Here is an 18,909-nt window from a genome sequence, read left to right on the forward strand (position 1 = left end):
GACTGCATAGAGATTCATTTCATGGTTGAAATTTGACATGCATATTTATGAAATTATCGTACAACTAAGTTTAAAAAATTAATGTCGTATAAAAAATCTAAGACTATAATGATCAAAGAGCAAATTTTTCTTGTTTTATTCATTAAATTTGAATGTACGTCAAATTTTATGAATCTAACTTTAGCCATAAATGAAATTTCATATAATGTATACACCATTAGTTATCTTGTAAAATAATTTCTCTTTGAATTGCTTTCTGACTATGCATAAAGATTATTTACAGGTAGATTGCTACCATACACGTTATTTACAGGATAACCAAAGAATATGACATGAATGGCTAAACTAAACACAACAGAATACAATAACACTCTTCACTATCTATCAAAACTCGAAAGGAATGGAGCTAGGGATGCCCTTGGTGGTGTTAAACGATTCTCTTCAGATCTCGAGTTCAGAGGAGAAGCTTGTGGCATGAGCTCGGATAATCGGATCTTTTCCTTGATAATTTTATTCTGGGTTAAAGAAAAATGTTCTTTTAAAACTTGACATAGAAGGCTTCGTAAACGAATTACTCTACATAGTGCATCGTGTGCTTACCTTAAACTTCAAATCTTCATGTTCCATTTCAAGAGTAGTTATCCTATTCTTGAGGTCCTGGAGGGCTTCCTCGGCCATAGAAGGATTGATGTCCGCTGTAGGTCTTGATATTCCAGCAACCTGAAAGTTGAAGCATAAATAAGGTTGGTTAACAAACCACAGACTTTGTTTTTATTGCATTGGAGAAGTTGCAAGACAAGGTGCGCACAGAGCAAGAACCATAAATCATTACCTTCAGAACATTTGTGGACAGTCTCAGTAATTGCTGAGCTAATTCTACTTTCTCCTCCTCGATCTCCTGTGACATTATTCACTCAAATATTTAAATTTGCGTTATATTCAGCTACTCGGTGTACAACACATTACTTCTTTTGTAACTGACCTTCAGTTTTATCATCAGACGTTGCTCCTCATCAAAATTTATACTCGTTTTCACGCCAGCAGAAGAGCGAAGACGAGCAAGGTCTTCTTTGACGCGGGAAAGGAAGATCTCTGCCCTTCGTAGTTTTCCGCTGAGTTCTTCGTTCTGTGTCTTTAACTTGTTGTTTTCCTCCTGTTGCAAAATTCCACGATCAGTCTCAAGATTCAATTCAATAAACAGAATTATATTTTAAAGATACCTTGCCAATTAAGACCAATGAAAATTTATATTTTTTTTCTTATTAATATTTTATGAGAAAAGAACAAAATAAAAATATAATCAGTTTATAGACAAAAAATATAAAACAGTATCTAGTTCTGCGAAAATAGGCAAGAAGCAAGAAGACAATATCAGCTTGAACCTTGAGCTAAGTATAATGATGACCTCTTACCTTAATTTTAGCATGATGATGAATACGCTGCTGAAGGTTTTGCTGACCAGACAACTTTTTAATTTCTTCCTCCAGTTCTAGTACTTTATTCTTCTTACTTGTATTTTCCATCTGCAGGAAATGAGAGAAACAAGGCTCGTCAGATAGGAACAGGAGAAAAATAAATGAACCGCTCCAAAAACAGAGAAAGAATAAAATTTTAATTTTCTACCTTGAGCATTTCGTTTTCTGTTTTTAGCAACTGGTCTCGCTGACGAAGGTTTTCCAATGCAATTTGTACAGCTACCAATTCCGCTTGTTTTCTATCCATTTCTTGCAGCCATCTGCCACGTAGGGATTCAGATTTATAAGAATTTTGCGTGTACAGAAAAGAACCTCGTGTTCAAATATAAGATTTGATTCTCAAACCCCAATCTTCAAAAAGAGAAAAAGAATGTGCTATTTAATTACCCCTGTCTCTCCTCAATGAATTCATTCAGCTGCTTCTTAAGTTTAACGACCTCCTGTTCCAGAAATAAACAACAATTCAGTTTAACTAAGCTACACCTTAATAATAGCGCAATCTAGTCGAAAGTTTAGACTACCTTGTCTTGAGGGTCTAGAGTAAGAAATTTAACTTTCTCTGTAATATCCTCCGCTTGCTCATTGTCGAAGAGTGACTGCATTAAGGAAATTAAATTAAACATGGGAGTCAATGGGTCAATATAAAACTAAATATTCTCTTGTGAAAAAATTTCTGCTTCTATGTGGGTACGGAAAATGAAATAGTTTTAGACATTGAGAGAAATCGCTAAAGTTAGATGAGCTTACCACACAAGTGGTCATATCCAACTTTACTCCAAGTAAGTCTCGAATTACATCATGGGTCATGCTCTCGGCAGATGCTAATTTGGCATTCAGTGCAAATATCTAGACAAGGAAAAGTAAAGACAAATTTGAAGTGCATTAATAAAAGCAAAACAAACTACTATAGAATATGCAGTTGAAGAGAAAAGTCAACCTCTTTCTGTCGACATGCTGCCTGGGCTTCTAGTTCTTCAATGCGCAGTCTTGCAGCAGACAGCTCTTCAACCTTCTCATATTTTACCTGTTGAGCCAAGCCTAACCCAATGCATTTGAAAGGAGAACTAGAACCTCGAGACTTGGTGGCATTTTTCTCAGACTTATTTGACAATGCATTGCAGGAATTAGCACTGGAAGAATGAATGGAAAGACCCTCAGGTTTGACTTGCTCAGCCATGGCTTCCAATGCTTTGAACTGATTTAAAATAACAACATACTTAGTAAAATAGAACTTATAAATAAAAGTAAGAATGCAAGATTGATCTCGGTGTGCATAACTGGAGCTGCTAAGCATAAATTACAACTTAGAACTAATGACATCCAAGATTATTTTATTCAGTACGATTACTAACTTTCTGCTTATACTCCTTGGCCTGTGCTTCGGCATGCAAATTTAGCTCAGAAATATGAGCTTTCATCTGTTGAATCTGTAAAATATACCCAAGAAAAAAAAATTGAATTTTCATGTAGAAACGTCTATCCAAGAGACATGAGTGAGTAGTCACGTAGTAAATAACCTACCTCTACATCCTTTCCTGCTAACTCCCTCTTAAGAAACTGTATGTGATTTAGGGCTTCATTGAGGCCTTTCTCTTTTTCATCCAAAAATCTACAAGAATTGAAATAGAAACATATACTAACAGATCTCTAGAGTACCACGGTAAATTTGTATTGGCATAAAGAAGCCAATACAAAATAGAGAAATAGATGGAGATTAAGTGGCCTAAACCTTCTCATGTCACCATCAACATTTTTTACATTTTGCATCATATCTTTTAATGCATGTAGCTCCAACTCTAGATCTTCTCTTTGCAGCCGCTGTCGTTCTGCTTCTTCTTTAATGATGTCAGCCTGAACAAAATGATTAAAAATCACTTTGTTAAATATCAGCAGCTTCTTGTCAAAAGAAGTGTGATACCTATGAAGGTAAGACAAGCTTCCTGTAAAATATCTCCAGAAAAAGTTACAACTCACTTTGTTTTCTAGTACATTTATAGTACTTTCCAGCTCTTCAACTGATCTCTCTAGAAGTTTCACCTCTTCTTCTTTTTCTTCTGCATATATTCTTCTTGTTTCTGCCACCTGTAATCAATGTAAGAAAATTCAGACAGGAATAAGAAAGAAACAGCCATTCAGCTAGTTTTCTATTCTTTTCTTTTGACTTGGTTTATTCCGAATGCAGAAGCAAATAAATAAAACTCCTTTAAGATATAATACTCCGTAACAAAGTTCTTCATGTTGAAAAATGGATTACTCAATAATAATGTCATGAAAGGAAAAGATGCTGCATTATTAATAGATTATGCATAAACCATTACCTTTTGAGTTTCTTGAGCAATTGCTTCATTAGCTTCAGCCTGTGCTTCAGCTTTTTCAAGCCTAACTTTTAGGCAAATTACTTGACCCTGAAGCTGATCCCTCTCAATAGTGAGTTCATCCAGATCACTGCTCAGGCTTTTAATTGAACAATCCATTTGGCTTATAACACTGTTCATTTCTAAAATTTCGTCCTCTAAGCTCTCTGTTATCTTCATTCTTTCTCTCAGCTCATTGTCAGACAGTTTTCTTGCTGCCAAGGCCTCTTCAATATTATTTCTAAGTTCTTGATTGTCACTGACTTGCAACTGTAGAGCCTCACGTTCTTTTGAGAAATCCAACTCAAGAGCTGTAATCATATCTGATTTGTCCTGCAACTGAGCTTCAAGCAATTGACAGTTCGCGACAGCCTCCGCAAGTTCACCAGATTTAACAGCAAGATCTGCTTCTAATGCCTCCATTGTGACCAGAAACTTTTGAATTTCATCTTTTTGGTCTTTACTGTTAGATGCAGATTCCTGTAGTAAGCTCAGATCATACAATAGTCCTTTTATTACATCATCCTTTCTGGATAACTCAACTTGCAATAAGCTCTGCATTCTTGTTAGCTCTGAATCCTTTAGGGTCAGCTCATTCTCAAGCATGAAAGATGAATTTTCCAACATACAGTTCACTTTCTTTAACTCTGTGTTTTGATGTTCAAGTAAAGAAATCTGTTGGAAAGAAAATTCAGAAGTAACATCCTTCTCTATGACATCAGCGATTACTTTGTCATAATCAGCTTCTAGATCAAGAATCTTATTGAGCAGTCTTTTCCTTGTCTCCTTAACATCAGCAAGTTCACCCTTCAATGCATTATTAGAACAAGTAACATCCTTTAGGGACTCAATATTTTGCTCAAGGACCTTGTTTACTTCACCCATTTCTGTAATCCTTAAGACATTCTGGTTCAGTTCCGCTAATAGGTCTTTCCTTTCCACTTTTGTCTGCCGAACTTCTCTTTCTAAAAGGGAAACTTCAACTTCCTTATCCATCAAAACCTGTTCTGCTAGCGAAGTTTCTACTTGGGACAAGATTACTTCTTTCTTCAGTTGCTCGACTAATATACAATGCTTGACAAAATACTCCTCCATATTAGCTATATTACATGACATATATTTTAGTTCAGAAGCATAGATAAGCGACTCAAAGTCTTTGGCATACCAATCTGTCATAAACAAATCAGCTTGAGAATCAATGGCTTCAGCTTTCTGTTTCAGTAGTGCCTCTTGATCTAAAAGGGAAGTAACAATATCTATATTACTTACATCCAATTCCCTCATCAGCTTAGCAAGTTGGGATCCCATTTCATTAGACCTTTGCAGCATCATCTCCTCCTGAAGCTGAAGGTCTGATATGTTTTTAGCAAAAGTGTTCAGCTTGTTGGTGATATCTACAGCTTCAACTTCTTTCTTAGTTATGCGATCAAAACTGTTCTTGATATCAGCCAGAAGTTTCCCTTTCAATATTCTGCACATATCAAGCTCTTGCTTTGTCCTATAATTATGTTCTTTCAAATCACTTATGGCAGAGTTTGATTGACACAAGCCATGTGAAAGCAAACCATTTTCTGCATGCATCCCTGTTACTGTTTCCAGGAGAATACCCATGTGACATAGATGTAGCACAGACATAGCACAATCTTTAAAAACTATCTCAGACCATATCTTCTCAAGCCATGGCTGTATCAAATTAGTGGAATATAGACATTGAGATTTTAAGCACTCTAAATCACAAGCCAAAGACATGAAATTTTCTGTCGTCATCAATTGGACTTCTTTAATGACATCATCCAACTTAACAGTTAGATCCCTTGTTTCTACAAGACTTGATTCAACAAGGTCCTCTATCTCCCGATCCTTCAAATCAACAACAGTTTGTAAGCTTTCAATATTGCTGACTAATATACCGTTTTCATTGAGTAAAGTCATTTCTCTGTCTTTCAGTATCTCAATATCAATCTTCATTGATTCATTAGCTATTACCAATCCGTTGATCATAATATCTGCTTCTTTCATCGTATCTTGTGCTTCTTCAAATTTAGCAAGAATACAAGACGCCTCCTGAGATTTCTGTGCTTGAACGATCTTTGCTTCCCCAACTTCAAGTTCAAGTAACTGCAAAGAGAAAAGCAATATGCATAAAGCTTCTGAATGTTAACTTTATCAGAGAACAACCAAGGCTAACTGAACCCCAAAAACAAGCTCAAGGGAGACCGACACATTAGAAGTTTATAGTGATATTCCAAGCAAATGCAGGATATATTAACACCAACAAGTGTCTATCAGCATGATCGGGGATTGGGGAAGCTCAAGACAACAACAAAAACAAATAAAGCAAACACAATTTTCATATTTGAAAGGGAAAGAAAACAGCAATAATAGTTCAATAGTGGTCACTCACTAATGGATTACCTCTTTCTTTTGGTACCAATGGGAGCTGGCTTCTTTCAGGGGCTTCTCCAGGTTCCTAAGTTTTTGACTGAGTACTTCAATCTTGACTTTGGATTTCTCTTCAAAGTGGTTCATAGCTTCTTGCAGGAAAAGTATCTGCTTTTTGAGGCACTCTATGCTTTGCTGGCTCTTCATTTCACACATTGACATCTCCTTTTTCTCTGCATGCAATCTGGCCATCTCATATTGCACTTCTTTTAAGCTTTCAAGAGCACATTCTATTTCTTTTCTCAAAAGTGAAATGGTTACATCTCTTTCATGCACATCATTAGAAACTCTTCTTGATTTTGAGTCATTCATATAATATCCACATTTGTCCAAATTAAAGGGTAAGTCAGCCTGGTCAACTATAGGTTCTTCAACAGAATGGGGATCTGAATCACTGGTTATATGTGTTTCCGAACAGATCTGCAGCAATGCCATAATAACAAATACTGAATAAAAGTCATTCACATATCACTGACATAAATGAAATATAAGTGACATTGCCAAAAGTAAATCTATCAGAAAGCAGCATTAGTTTACCCTTGGTTCACCAATATCATCACAGTTTGATATGCAAGCTTCCAATGATTTTCGGTTATCAAGACTGCCTGAAAGGTCTGCAAAAGAGCTCATGCATGACCTGAGTGAAGAGACACCATCTTGTAATATCACTAGCTGCTCCTTTGTCTTTGAAATGTCATTATTTTCAATATCTCCAAGCTTTTGTTCCAAAGCACAAGAATGCTCATGCTCCTCAGACAGCTTCTGCCATAATTCATTACATCTTTCCTGTAACTCCGTTATCTGCATTCCTGCTTCAACAATTGAAGTGGATTGTTCCATTACAAGGGCATCCATCCTCTGATTAGTCTCTGCTAATTCACTAAGCTGAATATCCTTATGCTTTAGATCATTGAGGTAATCAAGATTCACTTCTGACAATCTATTCACAACCACAAAAGCAGCAGTTGCACAGTTTGACACTTTGCTGATATGTTCTCGAGCCAAAGCACGAAAGTTCTCTTTCTCCTCTGACAGCTTCTGCCATAATTCATTACACCTTTCCTTTAACTTTGTTACTTGTCTTTCTGCTTGTTCAAGCGAAGCAGATTGGTCATTGAGAAGAGCATCCTTCGTTTGATTAGCTTCTGCGAATTCACTGAGTTGAATACCCTTATGCTTTAGATCATCCAGGTAACCAAGATTCACTTCCGACAATCTATTCACAACCACAAAAGCTGCTGTTGCGCAGTTTGATGTTTTTCTGCGATGATCTTGAGCCATTAACAACTGCTCCTTCAGCTTTGCCACAATAGATGTTTTTTCACTCAGTTGAGAGGTCAATAGGAGAATTTCTTTTTCTTTTTCAGCACACTCCTTCTGATGGGATTCTGTAATCACTAACGTTGCACTTCTTAAGGACTTCAACATACACTCCATATCACTTCTTTTATTGCTTGCATCTTCCAAACATCTTCTAAGTTCATCAATTAATAATTCCTTCTCAGAGATTTTTCTAACCACCATGCCAACTTGTTCAGAAATCCAGATCCGTTTCTGTGGAAATGAATTGCTTATGTCACCAAGTTGGTCAGAGGCATCAACAAGTGCCTCACATCCATCAAAAAGAATTTCTTCAATCTCAGAGGTTAATAGTTCCCATTCTTCAGCCAGTGAAATGAGTTCTATATCTTTCTGGCCAATCTCTTCCTTTAAAATTTGATTATCATTAGTAGTTGTATGCAAGTTTTTGTACACCTCCTTCAATTCAGTTTCCAGATTCAGCATACTCTCTTTCATTTCCTTTTCCTTCAAATGACTGTCATTTACTTGATGCTGGAGCAGGGCAAGTTCTTCTTGCATACAGACAATCACCTCAGCTGTTTCAGCCTCAGCTTGCCGACGGATTTCATCCATCTCCTCTTCATTGGATATCTGGAATGCACGATCACTTTGGTATGACATGTTCAGTTGCTTGGCTTTTTCAAGAGAATCATGCATCCTTCTAAGTCTTACCTGTAAGGGAGACTTATTTTCAAACTCCGGATGATCTGAAGGAAAATTATCTCTAAACTCTTTAGACATAAGTTGATTCTTCAGGGTCATGATTTCATGCTCTTGTTTCCCCATAAGCTCCAGATAATGGCGGTTCTCGTTCCTGATCTCTTCTATCTCTTTGATAGATAATATTTGCTGCGATTCTAGAGCTTCAATAACAGATTTTTCCTCTTTCAGCTCATTATTTGCATCCTCTAATTGTTTGCTTGTCTGCTTAAGACTGTCTTTTGTCATAAAAAGGTCCTGATTTAAGTACGTTGTTTGCTCCTCCAATATGCCACGGAAAGTCCTCTCTTCCTTCAGAATTACCTTCATTATATCTAATTCCAGCTGCAAATTTAAAACATCTTCTGTGTGATTTAACATTTGAATTTCATGCTTCACCCCCATCGGTGGAACTGCCTGAGTATCACAAAATGGTCCTTTTGTAGAAGCCTGTAAAACAATAATGATAAAAAGATACTTCATTTTATATGACGCAAATTTCATACATAGAAAGGGGTAGTAAAGGACAATAATTTTTGTAGAAGGAAAGACCGTACAAAAACAGCATTCACATTTTCCTACTGATTTGTACAATGTATGGTAAAGACAAAAATGAATATATGTTAAATCAGAATAAGAAAACTACCTTTGTAGCAGCAGTTGTGATGCTTAACATTGATTGAAGAGAGTCTATTTCCCTGTATAAATATGCAATGCAAAAACATTAGCATTTTTACAGCAACGAAATTTGGAGCTCCTATTTGTCTGTATACAACCAAATGAACTTCAACAACAGCACAAAAATTATACCTACTGAGTTTTGCATTCTCCTCTAAGCAATAATTTAAATTACGCCTGCATTCCTGTAACTCATCAAGGGTGTTTCTTAGCTGCAAGCCATTAAAAGAAGTGGTCTCACATAATTATTCTGTTGGGAAGAAAAGTTTATATTATGCTATGAAGGAATAAAACCTCTTGATCAAAAGAACTGTTCTCTTTCTTGCAGCACTGAGCTTCCTGCACCAGCGGTAAAAATAAATTGTTAGATATACATTGCACTTTACAGGAAGGATTAACAGTTATTGGTGATCACTATTGTAATGATGACTGTATGTCATACCATACTAGTACAAATAATGACATTGGTCTGGTTTAGAAACACAATTTCAGCAAACATTGCTCTAACATGCAAAAAGGAATGAAATGTTCAATAGATGAAAATCATAAACTGCTTCAGGTAATTGTAGACTGACCTGAGGTTGAGTGTCGTGAATTGAACTACGCTGAATGGAGTTTCTTCCATGATATTGAAGCAACTACAGAGCAAAGGTTTTTCAATCGTAAAATCTTAAAAACAAGGAATCTAGAATGGAAATTATTTATGTATTAAATTCTAGAAGCACAAATACTTGTTCCCTCAGAGAAGACACTTCGGCTAAGAGAATATCTCTCTCCCCTTCTTCATAAAACTCTTGATATCTGTACAAGTAGTTGTAAGGAGCTGCTAAAAGGAGAGAATATTTCATAATGACAGTATTGGTTAGAAAAGATACATTACCTTCTAAGTTGGTCTAGAAGCCTGATATTCTCTACAGCAAACCGAGTAACTTCAGGATTTCGATCAAGTTTGCCCTGAAGTATCTGATTTTCCTCAGAAAGCCTTTTATTCTCTTCCCGCAAAAACGTGTCTGTAGGAATGGAACCATCTAGTCGGGATTCTAGTCTACGAATTTTGTCTTCACGAAACCTAAGCATCATTTTGCAACTCCTAGTGTCCTCTTCTCTTTGACGAACCTAAGTGACAGCAGATTCATAGATAAAGACTGAAGACAGTTGAAATATTAACTCCAATAGAAAAAAGACCTCATAAGAGAACTACCAAATGGTTTAATTGTTCAATTTCAGCTTCAAGTTGCTTGATAGAAATTTCTGCCATCCGTTCTCTTCTCAAAGAACCAGCAAGAGTTGTCTCCAACGATTTTAACTGAGCCACAAATGATTTTGAACATATAAATATATGAAGGTGTGGGGAAAAAACTATATTGTACGGAGATGCTAAGCTAACAACTGTATAACTTTGGAAGACTAGTTTTGGATGTTTCTTAGCCATAGGTAGGTTAATGCATAAGCATTCCATCATGAGGGATAGATGGAGGACCAGATATAGAGGATATTTCCATAGCTAAAACTTAGGAAAAATCCTAAGGCATAGCCTTTCCATTCCACTAAGGCTCACTCTCCCACAAAATCTAACAGCATAGTCATAACTTTTCATTTTACTTGGGGCAATAATCTCTGAGAAAAGAAATTATTAATTATAAAGAAGTCCTTAATTCCTTAAATCTTGAAGGAACAAGCCATAAAAATAATAGAAATATTGGTTCAATCTTTAAACATAAATTGTCATCCCACTGGCTATCATTAACATAGGAAAGCTGGTATACCTGTTTGTGGGACATTCTGATGCCCTTGGATTCATAATCAGACATATTTTCTTCACATTGGTCAACCAAGTCAGTTTCATTTTCTAGAAAACAGTCTTCTAGTTCTAGTGATTGTTTTATATCTCTGACAGAAGCCAAAGAAAATGACAAAGACCTGGAGACATTCTGATGCCGTTTGAGGGTAGAAAGCTCCTCCTGCACCAAAATTTTACCTTTTAAGTTAAAGTATCAACTCACTCAAAGCTAATACTATCAGAAATAACTGATACCACCTTCAAAAGCCGGATTTGATGCTGTAAAGCTATTACATCCCCAGTAGAATCTTCATTCACCACAGCCTACAATAAAAAGATACAGAATGAATAGGGGTGATAGGTTGATGAGATTCATTCCTTCAATTCAGACGAATTTAGATATGCCCTCACATTATTTTGTATAAGTTTTGCTCTCTGAGCAAATTTAAGTGTATTCAACGTTTCTGTGGCACAACTGCAAAAGTGAAATGGGTTAGCCCCATCAAGCTTCTACGGCAAGTTGTAAATTTAGATAAAGGAAATATAGTTCCAGATAAAATGAACAGACCAGATAGAAGGGCTGACATTGGCAATGATCATTGTTTTCGAGTTTCCACCAAGAGAGTCCTGCATTTTATGCCAAATAGTGATGAATAAAGAAGAACCCTGAGACTAATGATTTAACGGAAACCAGCACATAAATCAACCTGAAGAAGAAACGTTAGTCTGGAGTCTCTATAAGGGATATGCCTCTGCTTCCCATTTGCCACATCCACTAATATCATAATAACATGACTGCAAGAATGAGTAGAGAATACTAGTTACTTAATGAGAAAGAACAAATATGACAATTTGAAATACTTATGTGGCAAGATCATAATACCCCAAGGTAGATAATGATTTATTGATATTAGCCGCTTCTTTCAAACGCTCACCCTCAGCACCAGAAGTCTTCTGTCTGTTATATATAATAATGATAACTCTGTTAGTATACATGCACTTATATCATCCAATTCCCAAGATACAATTGGTCCAATCAACACCATAAGTTAATGCATACCTTTCTGAACCAGCTAGATCAACCAGGTTTAACCTTGCAAAACGATAATTAGCTGTAGAATCCTTTTCCCATGTGCTCTCAATTACACACGTAAAAACACTATGGGACCTACTGCTCTCTCTATTCATATTTGTTGCTGCAACTTTTCTATTTGCAGAACCCTACATGTCAGAAATGACAACTTAATGGACGAAAGTGCATTCAGAGTAAATATGTATTTGATTTAAATAACAAAGATAGGGAGGGAGTTGTTTGGGGATTCCTTAAAATGAACAAGATGGTCCCATAGATGTACCTGAATTAGAAGCCTTATAATGTCACTCACACTTTGAACCTCGAACTCAGATAAATTTTCAACATAAACACCCTTCTTGACATCCTCACGCAGCTATTAAGAAAAAAAAGGAGCATTGAGAAATAATAAAAAATGCTTTGACAGTCATCTCATGAGTGAAAAAACTACACCTACCAGCAAATTAGTAGAGGAGGGATCAAGTAGATCGGTAATTTGTTCGTTGTAAATCTCCAAGAAAGAACACTTGCAATTGTATTTTAAGTTCTCATCTCTTCGGCTTTCCTCTTCCTGGAAATTTGATTCAGAGAACAAATGTAAAACATAAAAAACAGAGATATTGATTAATTGATCAACATTGACTACAGAAATTGGACTCTTATATATAAAAAGCTGAATTAGCTATGAAAGATTAATGAATTTACAGCTTGGATCCTGGCAAACAAAAACTCAAATATGCGTGGTGTCATTCCACGATGGGGACTAGGCTTCACATCTAGATCCTCAATTTCTCCGAGCATTGTATATGTTTTCCCACTTCCTGTCTGCAAAATTAAAAGAGTCGTCCATCACCTTACAGTTAAAAGATGTCACTTTACTGTCCATTTCTAACTATCTTGTACTAAAACACAGCAATACAATCTCCCAACGGATGACAGAATTTACAACTTAGTTTTTGATAAATGATCCCTATACTGCACAGAGAGCTAAATTTCTTCATAAAAACGCTTTAAAATGTTAGTTGTGTTAGGCTTTTTATGATTCCTAATTCATAGAAACGTACATATTCTTATTGACAAAAATCCAAAGGCAGTGACGAACTGAAGCTCCTGATTATGATATATGAAAACTTGGGAGTTAACTGTCACTGTTTGATAATGGGAAAACTAAGGAGCGAGCCAACCAAATTCGTTTTCTAATTTAAAATCATAAGATTATCCGATTAGCAATAGATTGGAACATGTGCATAAAAATCTGTTATGCTGTGAAAAAATCCTTTAATTTTTCTTTGCTTTATTAGGACAAGCAATGTTCAGAAAAGATAATGACAAATGCTTTATTAACAGAAAAAAAATAGATAATGACAAATGTTGAGCCTTAAATCCGTGTTTATAAGAGGAGGAGTAGAAAGAAAGAAGAGGGGCTGAGAACAATGGGCTAAGCATGGAAATGCAAACACAGATTTGGTGATAAGCATAACATATCATTAATTATTAACAGATTTGGTGTTTGTATTATAGGGTAGGGGATAGAGTAGAAGAAGCGGGAACGGGAAATCGGTGAGGAATTGGTTAGGTATGCCTTGGGGACAGAATGGTAGAAAACGAGTTATCTTGTTTGCAACGTTGCTATTTTCTGTTTTTTGCTCGTTTCTTTTTCTAAGCTCATGCATTTCAGTTCATACACTACCAGTTTCTATAATTGTGGCTAAGTTCAGGATGTTACCTGTCCGTAAGCAAACATACAACTATTATACCCTGAGAGGCAGTTCTCTACCATTGGAAGACCAGCCAATCTGAAAATCATTTCCTACACAGCCAGAAACCAGAGACACAATTAACAACTCCTTCCCAACAAGAAATTAGCACCTCAAAAAAGTCATTTCAATGAAACCACACCTGGTCTATGGTTTCACACGCAACATGGTCAAAGGTGAACCGGTTTTCCTGTTGCCCAATCCAACTAATGCTCTGAGAGCTTTCTTGCTTCAGGCATCTGTTATACCCTTGTGTACATCGCTCCATGCTATTGAGAGGACGAACACGAATAATAACCTGTACATAACGAAAATTCAAACCCCAAATCACAAAAAAAAAAAAAAAAAGAAAAAAACACCAGAATTAAACAAACCCACTCATCGAAATAAATCAGCTGAATTGGAGAGATATCTGGATCACTCACCTGTACATTGTGGTTAATCCAAAACGAAGAATCTTCCTTGAGATCAAAGTGAGGCACTTCGACCGTGTTAACAACCGTGGGAGCCATGCAAGCCGAACTGGGAACCCCTTTGTACAATGCAGCATAGTTCCCCAAACGAGCACTGAAGCCACCTCCATCAGCCTTGCTCCGAACACTTGAGCTCGGGGGCTTAGTCACACTCTTAGTCGGAGTGCTCTGCGTGGAATTGCTCTCGGAACAAGCCGTGACACTCGAAGAAGCTCTCCCCACAGTGCGAGGCACGCGAGGAGTCACATTCCCAACAACATATCCTCTCTTATCATCACCAAACGAGGAAACGGCGTCGTTCTTGTGATTCCAGCCGAACCGGTGTTTCCATAGCATGCTTCCTCCCCCGTGCTTATCTGGCGTGCGAAGCTCGGCTCCTCCGCGACCTTTGTTGTTGGCCTTCGAAGGAGTCCTCTCAATCTTGCTCACGCAATGCGCATCGGGTTCCTGAATTGTGTTCAATGGAGGTCTTGAACCATCCCCGTGCCTCTGAACCGTGGTGGATGAATCCAAAGGATCCATATTCTCAGGTTCTTCGTGTTTTCCAGGGTTTCGGCGTGGGAGTTTGAAATCCCTCAGCATTCTATGGCATAATAAAAAATGAAAAATCAAGCATGACGCCAAAAATAATTTATTTAAAGAAAAGAAAGCGTGTTCAAAATCGTGAAAGGAATTGGAAATTTGCAGGACCTGACGGAAGAGTTGCAGAACAAGATTCCGAAGCGAAAAATTTGAGCAGTGCTGAAATTGCTTCGGTTCTTGTTAGGTTGCTTCAATCTTAGTTCGGCGTGGTGTTGCTCGGGATTTCAGATTGAACTGCAAGGTTGAAGTTCAACATAGATCCAAGTCAATCATTTGCAGACACGCACTCTCTCTCTTTCTCTCACTCACTCACTAACTCAAGCTATTGTTGCTGTGAGGTTTCGACTGATTTGAAAATCCCACTTGAAATCGATGTAAGGAGAAGGGTCTTTGGAGTGAACGGTTGAGATTGGATCCAGAATTCAAAAATGTGTAAAAGTTAAGGCATTCGCGGTTTGGGGATTTGAAATACGAGGGCTTTTTGGTCATTTAAGTGGGTTCTTAATTACAAGGAAATTCAAAAATTTAACGGCTACATGCTTCTTCCTAAGAGAGGTGACATGTATTGGGCCAATGGTTCATTGTTATATAATTGAAACGCTAAACAATTATGAACTATTTGTAAAGATTTATAAATGTACATTAAATTAAGTGTCTCACATTCACTTAATTTTGTTATATAAATTTAAATACTAATGTGATTAAAAGTAAATATTCATCAATGTATTTTTCTAATTTTTATAAGAAAAGTATTATATATTTATTATACAATTTTATTTTTAACATATGATTGTAATATATTTATTATATAAAATTTCAAAACATTTATAAAATATGATGTTGATTAAAATTTAATTTTTGAAAAATAAAATATTGGATAATTTTGTAACCAACAAAGAGGAATATGATTATTTGTCTAAAATTATTCTTAGACACTAATTTTAAAATTTTAATTTGACTTAAATATTTTATAAGTAATTAAAATATATTAATTACATAATAATTATTTTAACTTTTACACACAAAAATGATTTAGTAAAATATAGCATGATGTATTGTTAATAGATTAAGCCTTTTTTTATATTTTTAGCGATTACTTCATTAACTTCAACTTTCTCAAGCCTAATTGCACAAACTTTTAATTGAATCATTCATTTGACTTATAACATTTTTCATTGATGCTCTCTTGATGGATCTCTCATCTTTTTTCTTCTTCTTCTCTTCCATTGATGCAGAACAAACTTAAAAGTCTTTTTTTTCTTTCAATCTCCTAGCCTTAACTTAAGTTTATGCTCCCTTGATGGATCTTCATTTAGCTCTCAAGATGGATTTCATCATACACTCCCTTTTAAAAAAATGAATTGTCCTCAAATAAAAAAAAAATATTTGAGGAAGCACAACTTTAGTTTAATGATCTCCTCCTAAATAAAAGTGTACCTACAAAAAATAGTAAATAGGAGTATTATTAAAGAAAATAGACCTAAACAAAAAACACAAAGAAAAACTGTCTTCTATTTTTGGAAAAGGTTTAATGAAAAAAGATTGTTGGCCTCTTCTTCTCCCTCTGAATAACACTTTTCCTTGCCATAATGGTTAATTTGAGAAATAAGGTCTTTTATTTTTGAAAATATTTTCTTTAGGAATTTTTTTTTCACAGAATTTAAAACTTTTTCTTCACTAGGTGAAGAATGAGAGTTATCTACGCTTCTAGTGTGTTGATCTTTTAAAAGTAATGTTCCTTTGGAAGGACATTCAAAAGAAATGTTCCCTCTTTCAAAACACTCGAAGCATTGAACATCTCTTGTTCTATCTTCTTTAGATTTTTTTTTAAAGTAATAAGACCAAATTTACAAAAATCTTTTTGTTCACCTTGAGTTATTTGTAACTTGTTACGCAACAAAAACTCAAAGATATTTTTCAAATGTTATGGAGGAGTAAAAATTAAAGGGGAGTGAAATTGGAGGTAAAAGCATCTCGAAAGTAAAGGTTTGAATCAAGAAATGAGAAACATTAATAAAATGATAAGAATTCAAAGATTGAAAAACTCCCTTTAAAACTCTTGACTCAATTATGATTGGAAGAGTAGGAGATGCATTGAGTAACATTTTTTCTTTGAGTAAGATTTCTTCCTTCTCCTTTTATCTTCTATTAATCTCTTCTCTTTCTTTCTCCTTCCTTTCTCTTCTTTCTCTCTCTTTTTTCTCTCCTCCCTTTCCCTTATAGTTTCCTCCTTACTCTTAGGAGTTCCTCTTCTCTAGCTTTTAAAGCTTCTTTCTCTTTTTCTTTCCTAGCTAGCTGTCTTTGCACCTTTTTCTTTCTTTTAATATTTATTCTTTCATTATCCCTCAAGAGATTTTAAACTTTTCCTTTATGAAAGAACTTCATTTCAGTTCTACTATTTTCTCTATCTCTCACCGTGAGTTCTTTCTTTTCATGTTTGAGCTCTTGATTTTTCTTTAGAAAATGTGGAACAAATTTTCTTCTCATGCATGCTCTTAGATCATTCCAATCTCTAATTGGTGATTTGATACCATTTTTAACATCATTTTGCCTTTGATGCCACCAATCATATGCATGTCTCACAAATTTAGAAGAACACAACCAAACTATATGAAACTTACTACACTTAATAATGAATGGATGAAGTTTCTCAACCTTTTCTTCCCAAGCAAAGTATGACATCGGATCAACTTCTCTAACAAAATGTGGAATTTCATTCTCAACTCTTAAATGCAACTCATCCTCACTATACTCATAATGCAAACGATCATGATCCTAAAAACGATCGTGCAAACTAGAATGGTAGAAGTTTTCATTGTCGTGACTATTATAAAGCTCATTTCTACTAGGAGAGGTGGATGTTTCTCTTGTGTACCTTCTTTTCCTATGTAAGGTTTTCTCTTTTTGGTCCATTACAAATTTAGTAAACATACTCTCTAGCTTACTTATTTTTTGTGAAAGTTCATTCCTAAGATGTAAGTCCTCTAGGTTATCTTTTATTACCATGAACACTTGAATAATGAGAATGTTTACTCATGTTGTGAAGTTCAAAAGAGTTCACAAAGGTTTTCAAAACACTTCACAACTATGAATGAAAAGAGGCCAAAGAATGAAAGCAAAAAAAGCACAATTTGAAAGGTAAACTCAAATGGAGTAAGATGACACAATACTTCAAAGAAATCTAAGAATGATAAGCAAAAAATTAAGGCTATCAATAGGTAAGTACTCAAAAGGAATCCCTAAGGAAAAGTGCTATAATAGACTATTAAAACCAAAATAAAGCTAAGAATACAAGTCCAAACAGATTAGTCAATTTAAATCACTTGCTCGAAAATGCAAACTACACTAGAATTCAAGTCCAAAAACTGAGTTCTTAATGTTGTTGTTGTGTCATTTTCTTTTGATAATTTTTTTCACTTCTTTTGTCCCTTTTATTTTCTTCATTTACTTTGTTTTTATAGAGGGATCTTCTATTTTTGTCAATATAATTTCAAAAACAAAAAAAAAAACATCATATTTCTTACACAACTCATACTCAAATTCAAGGCTAAATCAAGTAATGTATATAGGAAATCCTAAGGAATCAAATAATTTTTTTGACAACTAGAAATGGAAACTTAACACTGAGAACTTGTTTAGGAACTAAAAAAAGTATGAATACACTCAAAAAAATCCAGATTCAACCTAGAAACATCAAAATCCGAAAACCAGCCCACACTCTAGAACAACTACTAACCTTTGTTGAGTGTTTTATCCATAACTTTCTCCATATAGTTCCAAATGAGATGATTCTTTTTTTGTTGGAAACTAGACTCAAAGAGCTTTCCATTTACTACTATAAGTACATATCATTTGGACCTCTAATATGGTTGCAATTAAATTACGAAAATTGACATGCAGACAACACTTGAAACTAAATTTCGAAAAATGGGTAGGCTTGACGTTTTCAATTTTTCTTTCAAGTTCAACAAAAATGTGATGACATATATGGATATACAAGACTTAGGATAAAACAATAGGATCATAAAATCAAAGAAAATGACTCAAAACATGACTCAAAACATGACTCAAAACATGACCCAAACCCATGACACATACCTAGAACTCTACACATGTTCAAACAAAAAATGGAAATTCTAAGCACACAACATAGAATGATTCAAGAAGAACAAATAGTTTGAATCAAAATTTCAAGACATACAACACATAATCACATATCAAACAACATACTAGACATGATGGAAATGATGAAACAA

General features: G+C 35.3%; 1 protein-coding gene across 1 annotated transcript; it reads right to left on the reverse strand.

Moving 5' to 3' along the window:
* Nucleotides 1–221: 221 nt before the first annotated feature.
* Nucleotides 222–15,164, reverse strand: LOC148193523 (kinesin-like protein KIN-12D). The gene is made up of 38 exons (XM_088098454.1): nucleotides 14,762–15,164; nucleotides 14,024–14,654; nucleotides 13,741–13,896; nucleotides 13,568–13,651; nucleotides 12,547–12,666; nucleotides 12,299–12,412; nucleotides 12,125–12,217; nucleotides 11,830–11,990; nucleotides 11,653–11,727; nucleotides 11,477–11,564; nucleotides 11,338–11,396; nucleotides 11,181–11,244; nucleotides 11,028–11,093; nucleotides 10,756–10,950; nucleotides 10,191–10,295; nucleotides 9,870–10,105; nucleotides 9,721–9,790; nucleotides 9,565–9,627; nucleotides 9,284–9,328; nucleotides 9,122–9,201; nucleotides 8,958–9,009; nucleotides 6,809–8,761; nucleotides 6,245–6,691; nucleotides 3,794–5,947; nucleotides 3,450–3,557; nucleotides 3,205–3,326; nucleotides 2,997–3,084; nucleotides 2,828–2,902; nucleotides 2,413–2,670; nucleotides 2,223–2,321; nucleotides 1,997–2,071; nucleotides 1,863–1,915; nucleotides 1,624–1,735; nucleotides 1,413–1,523; nucleotides 983–1,153; nucleotides 833–898; nucleotides 601–720; nucleotides 222–515 (listed from the first exon to the last, which is right to left on the reverse strand). Exons 2-38 carry the CDS (start codon nucleotides 14,651–14,653, stop codon nucleotides 378–380), a joined length of 8,706 nt encoding a protein of 2,901 aa, XP_087954580.1. The 5' UTR covers nucleotide 14,654; nucleotides 14,762–15,164; the 3' UTR covers nucleotides 222–377.
* Nucleotides 15,165–18,909: the final 3,745 nt, after the last annotated feature.

Source organism: Vigna umbellata, chromosome 9 (genome assembly GCF_029865625.1).
Source record: "Vigna umbellata cultivar VRB3 chromosome 9, Vumbellata_1.0, whole genome shotgun sequence".
Lineage (NCBI taxonomy): Eukaryota > Viridiplantae > Streptophyta > Magnoliopsida > Fabales > Fabaceae > Vigna > Vigna umbellata.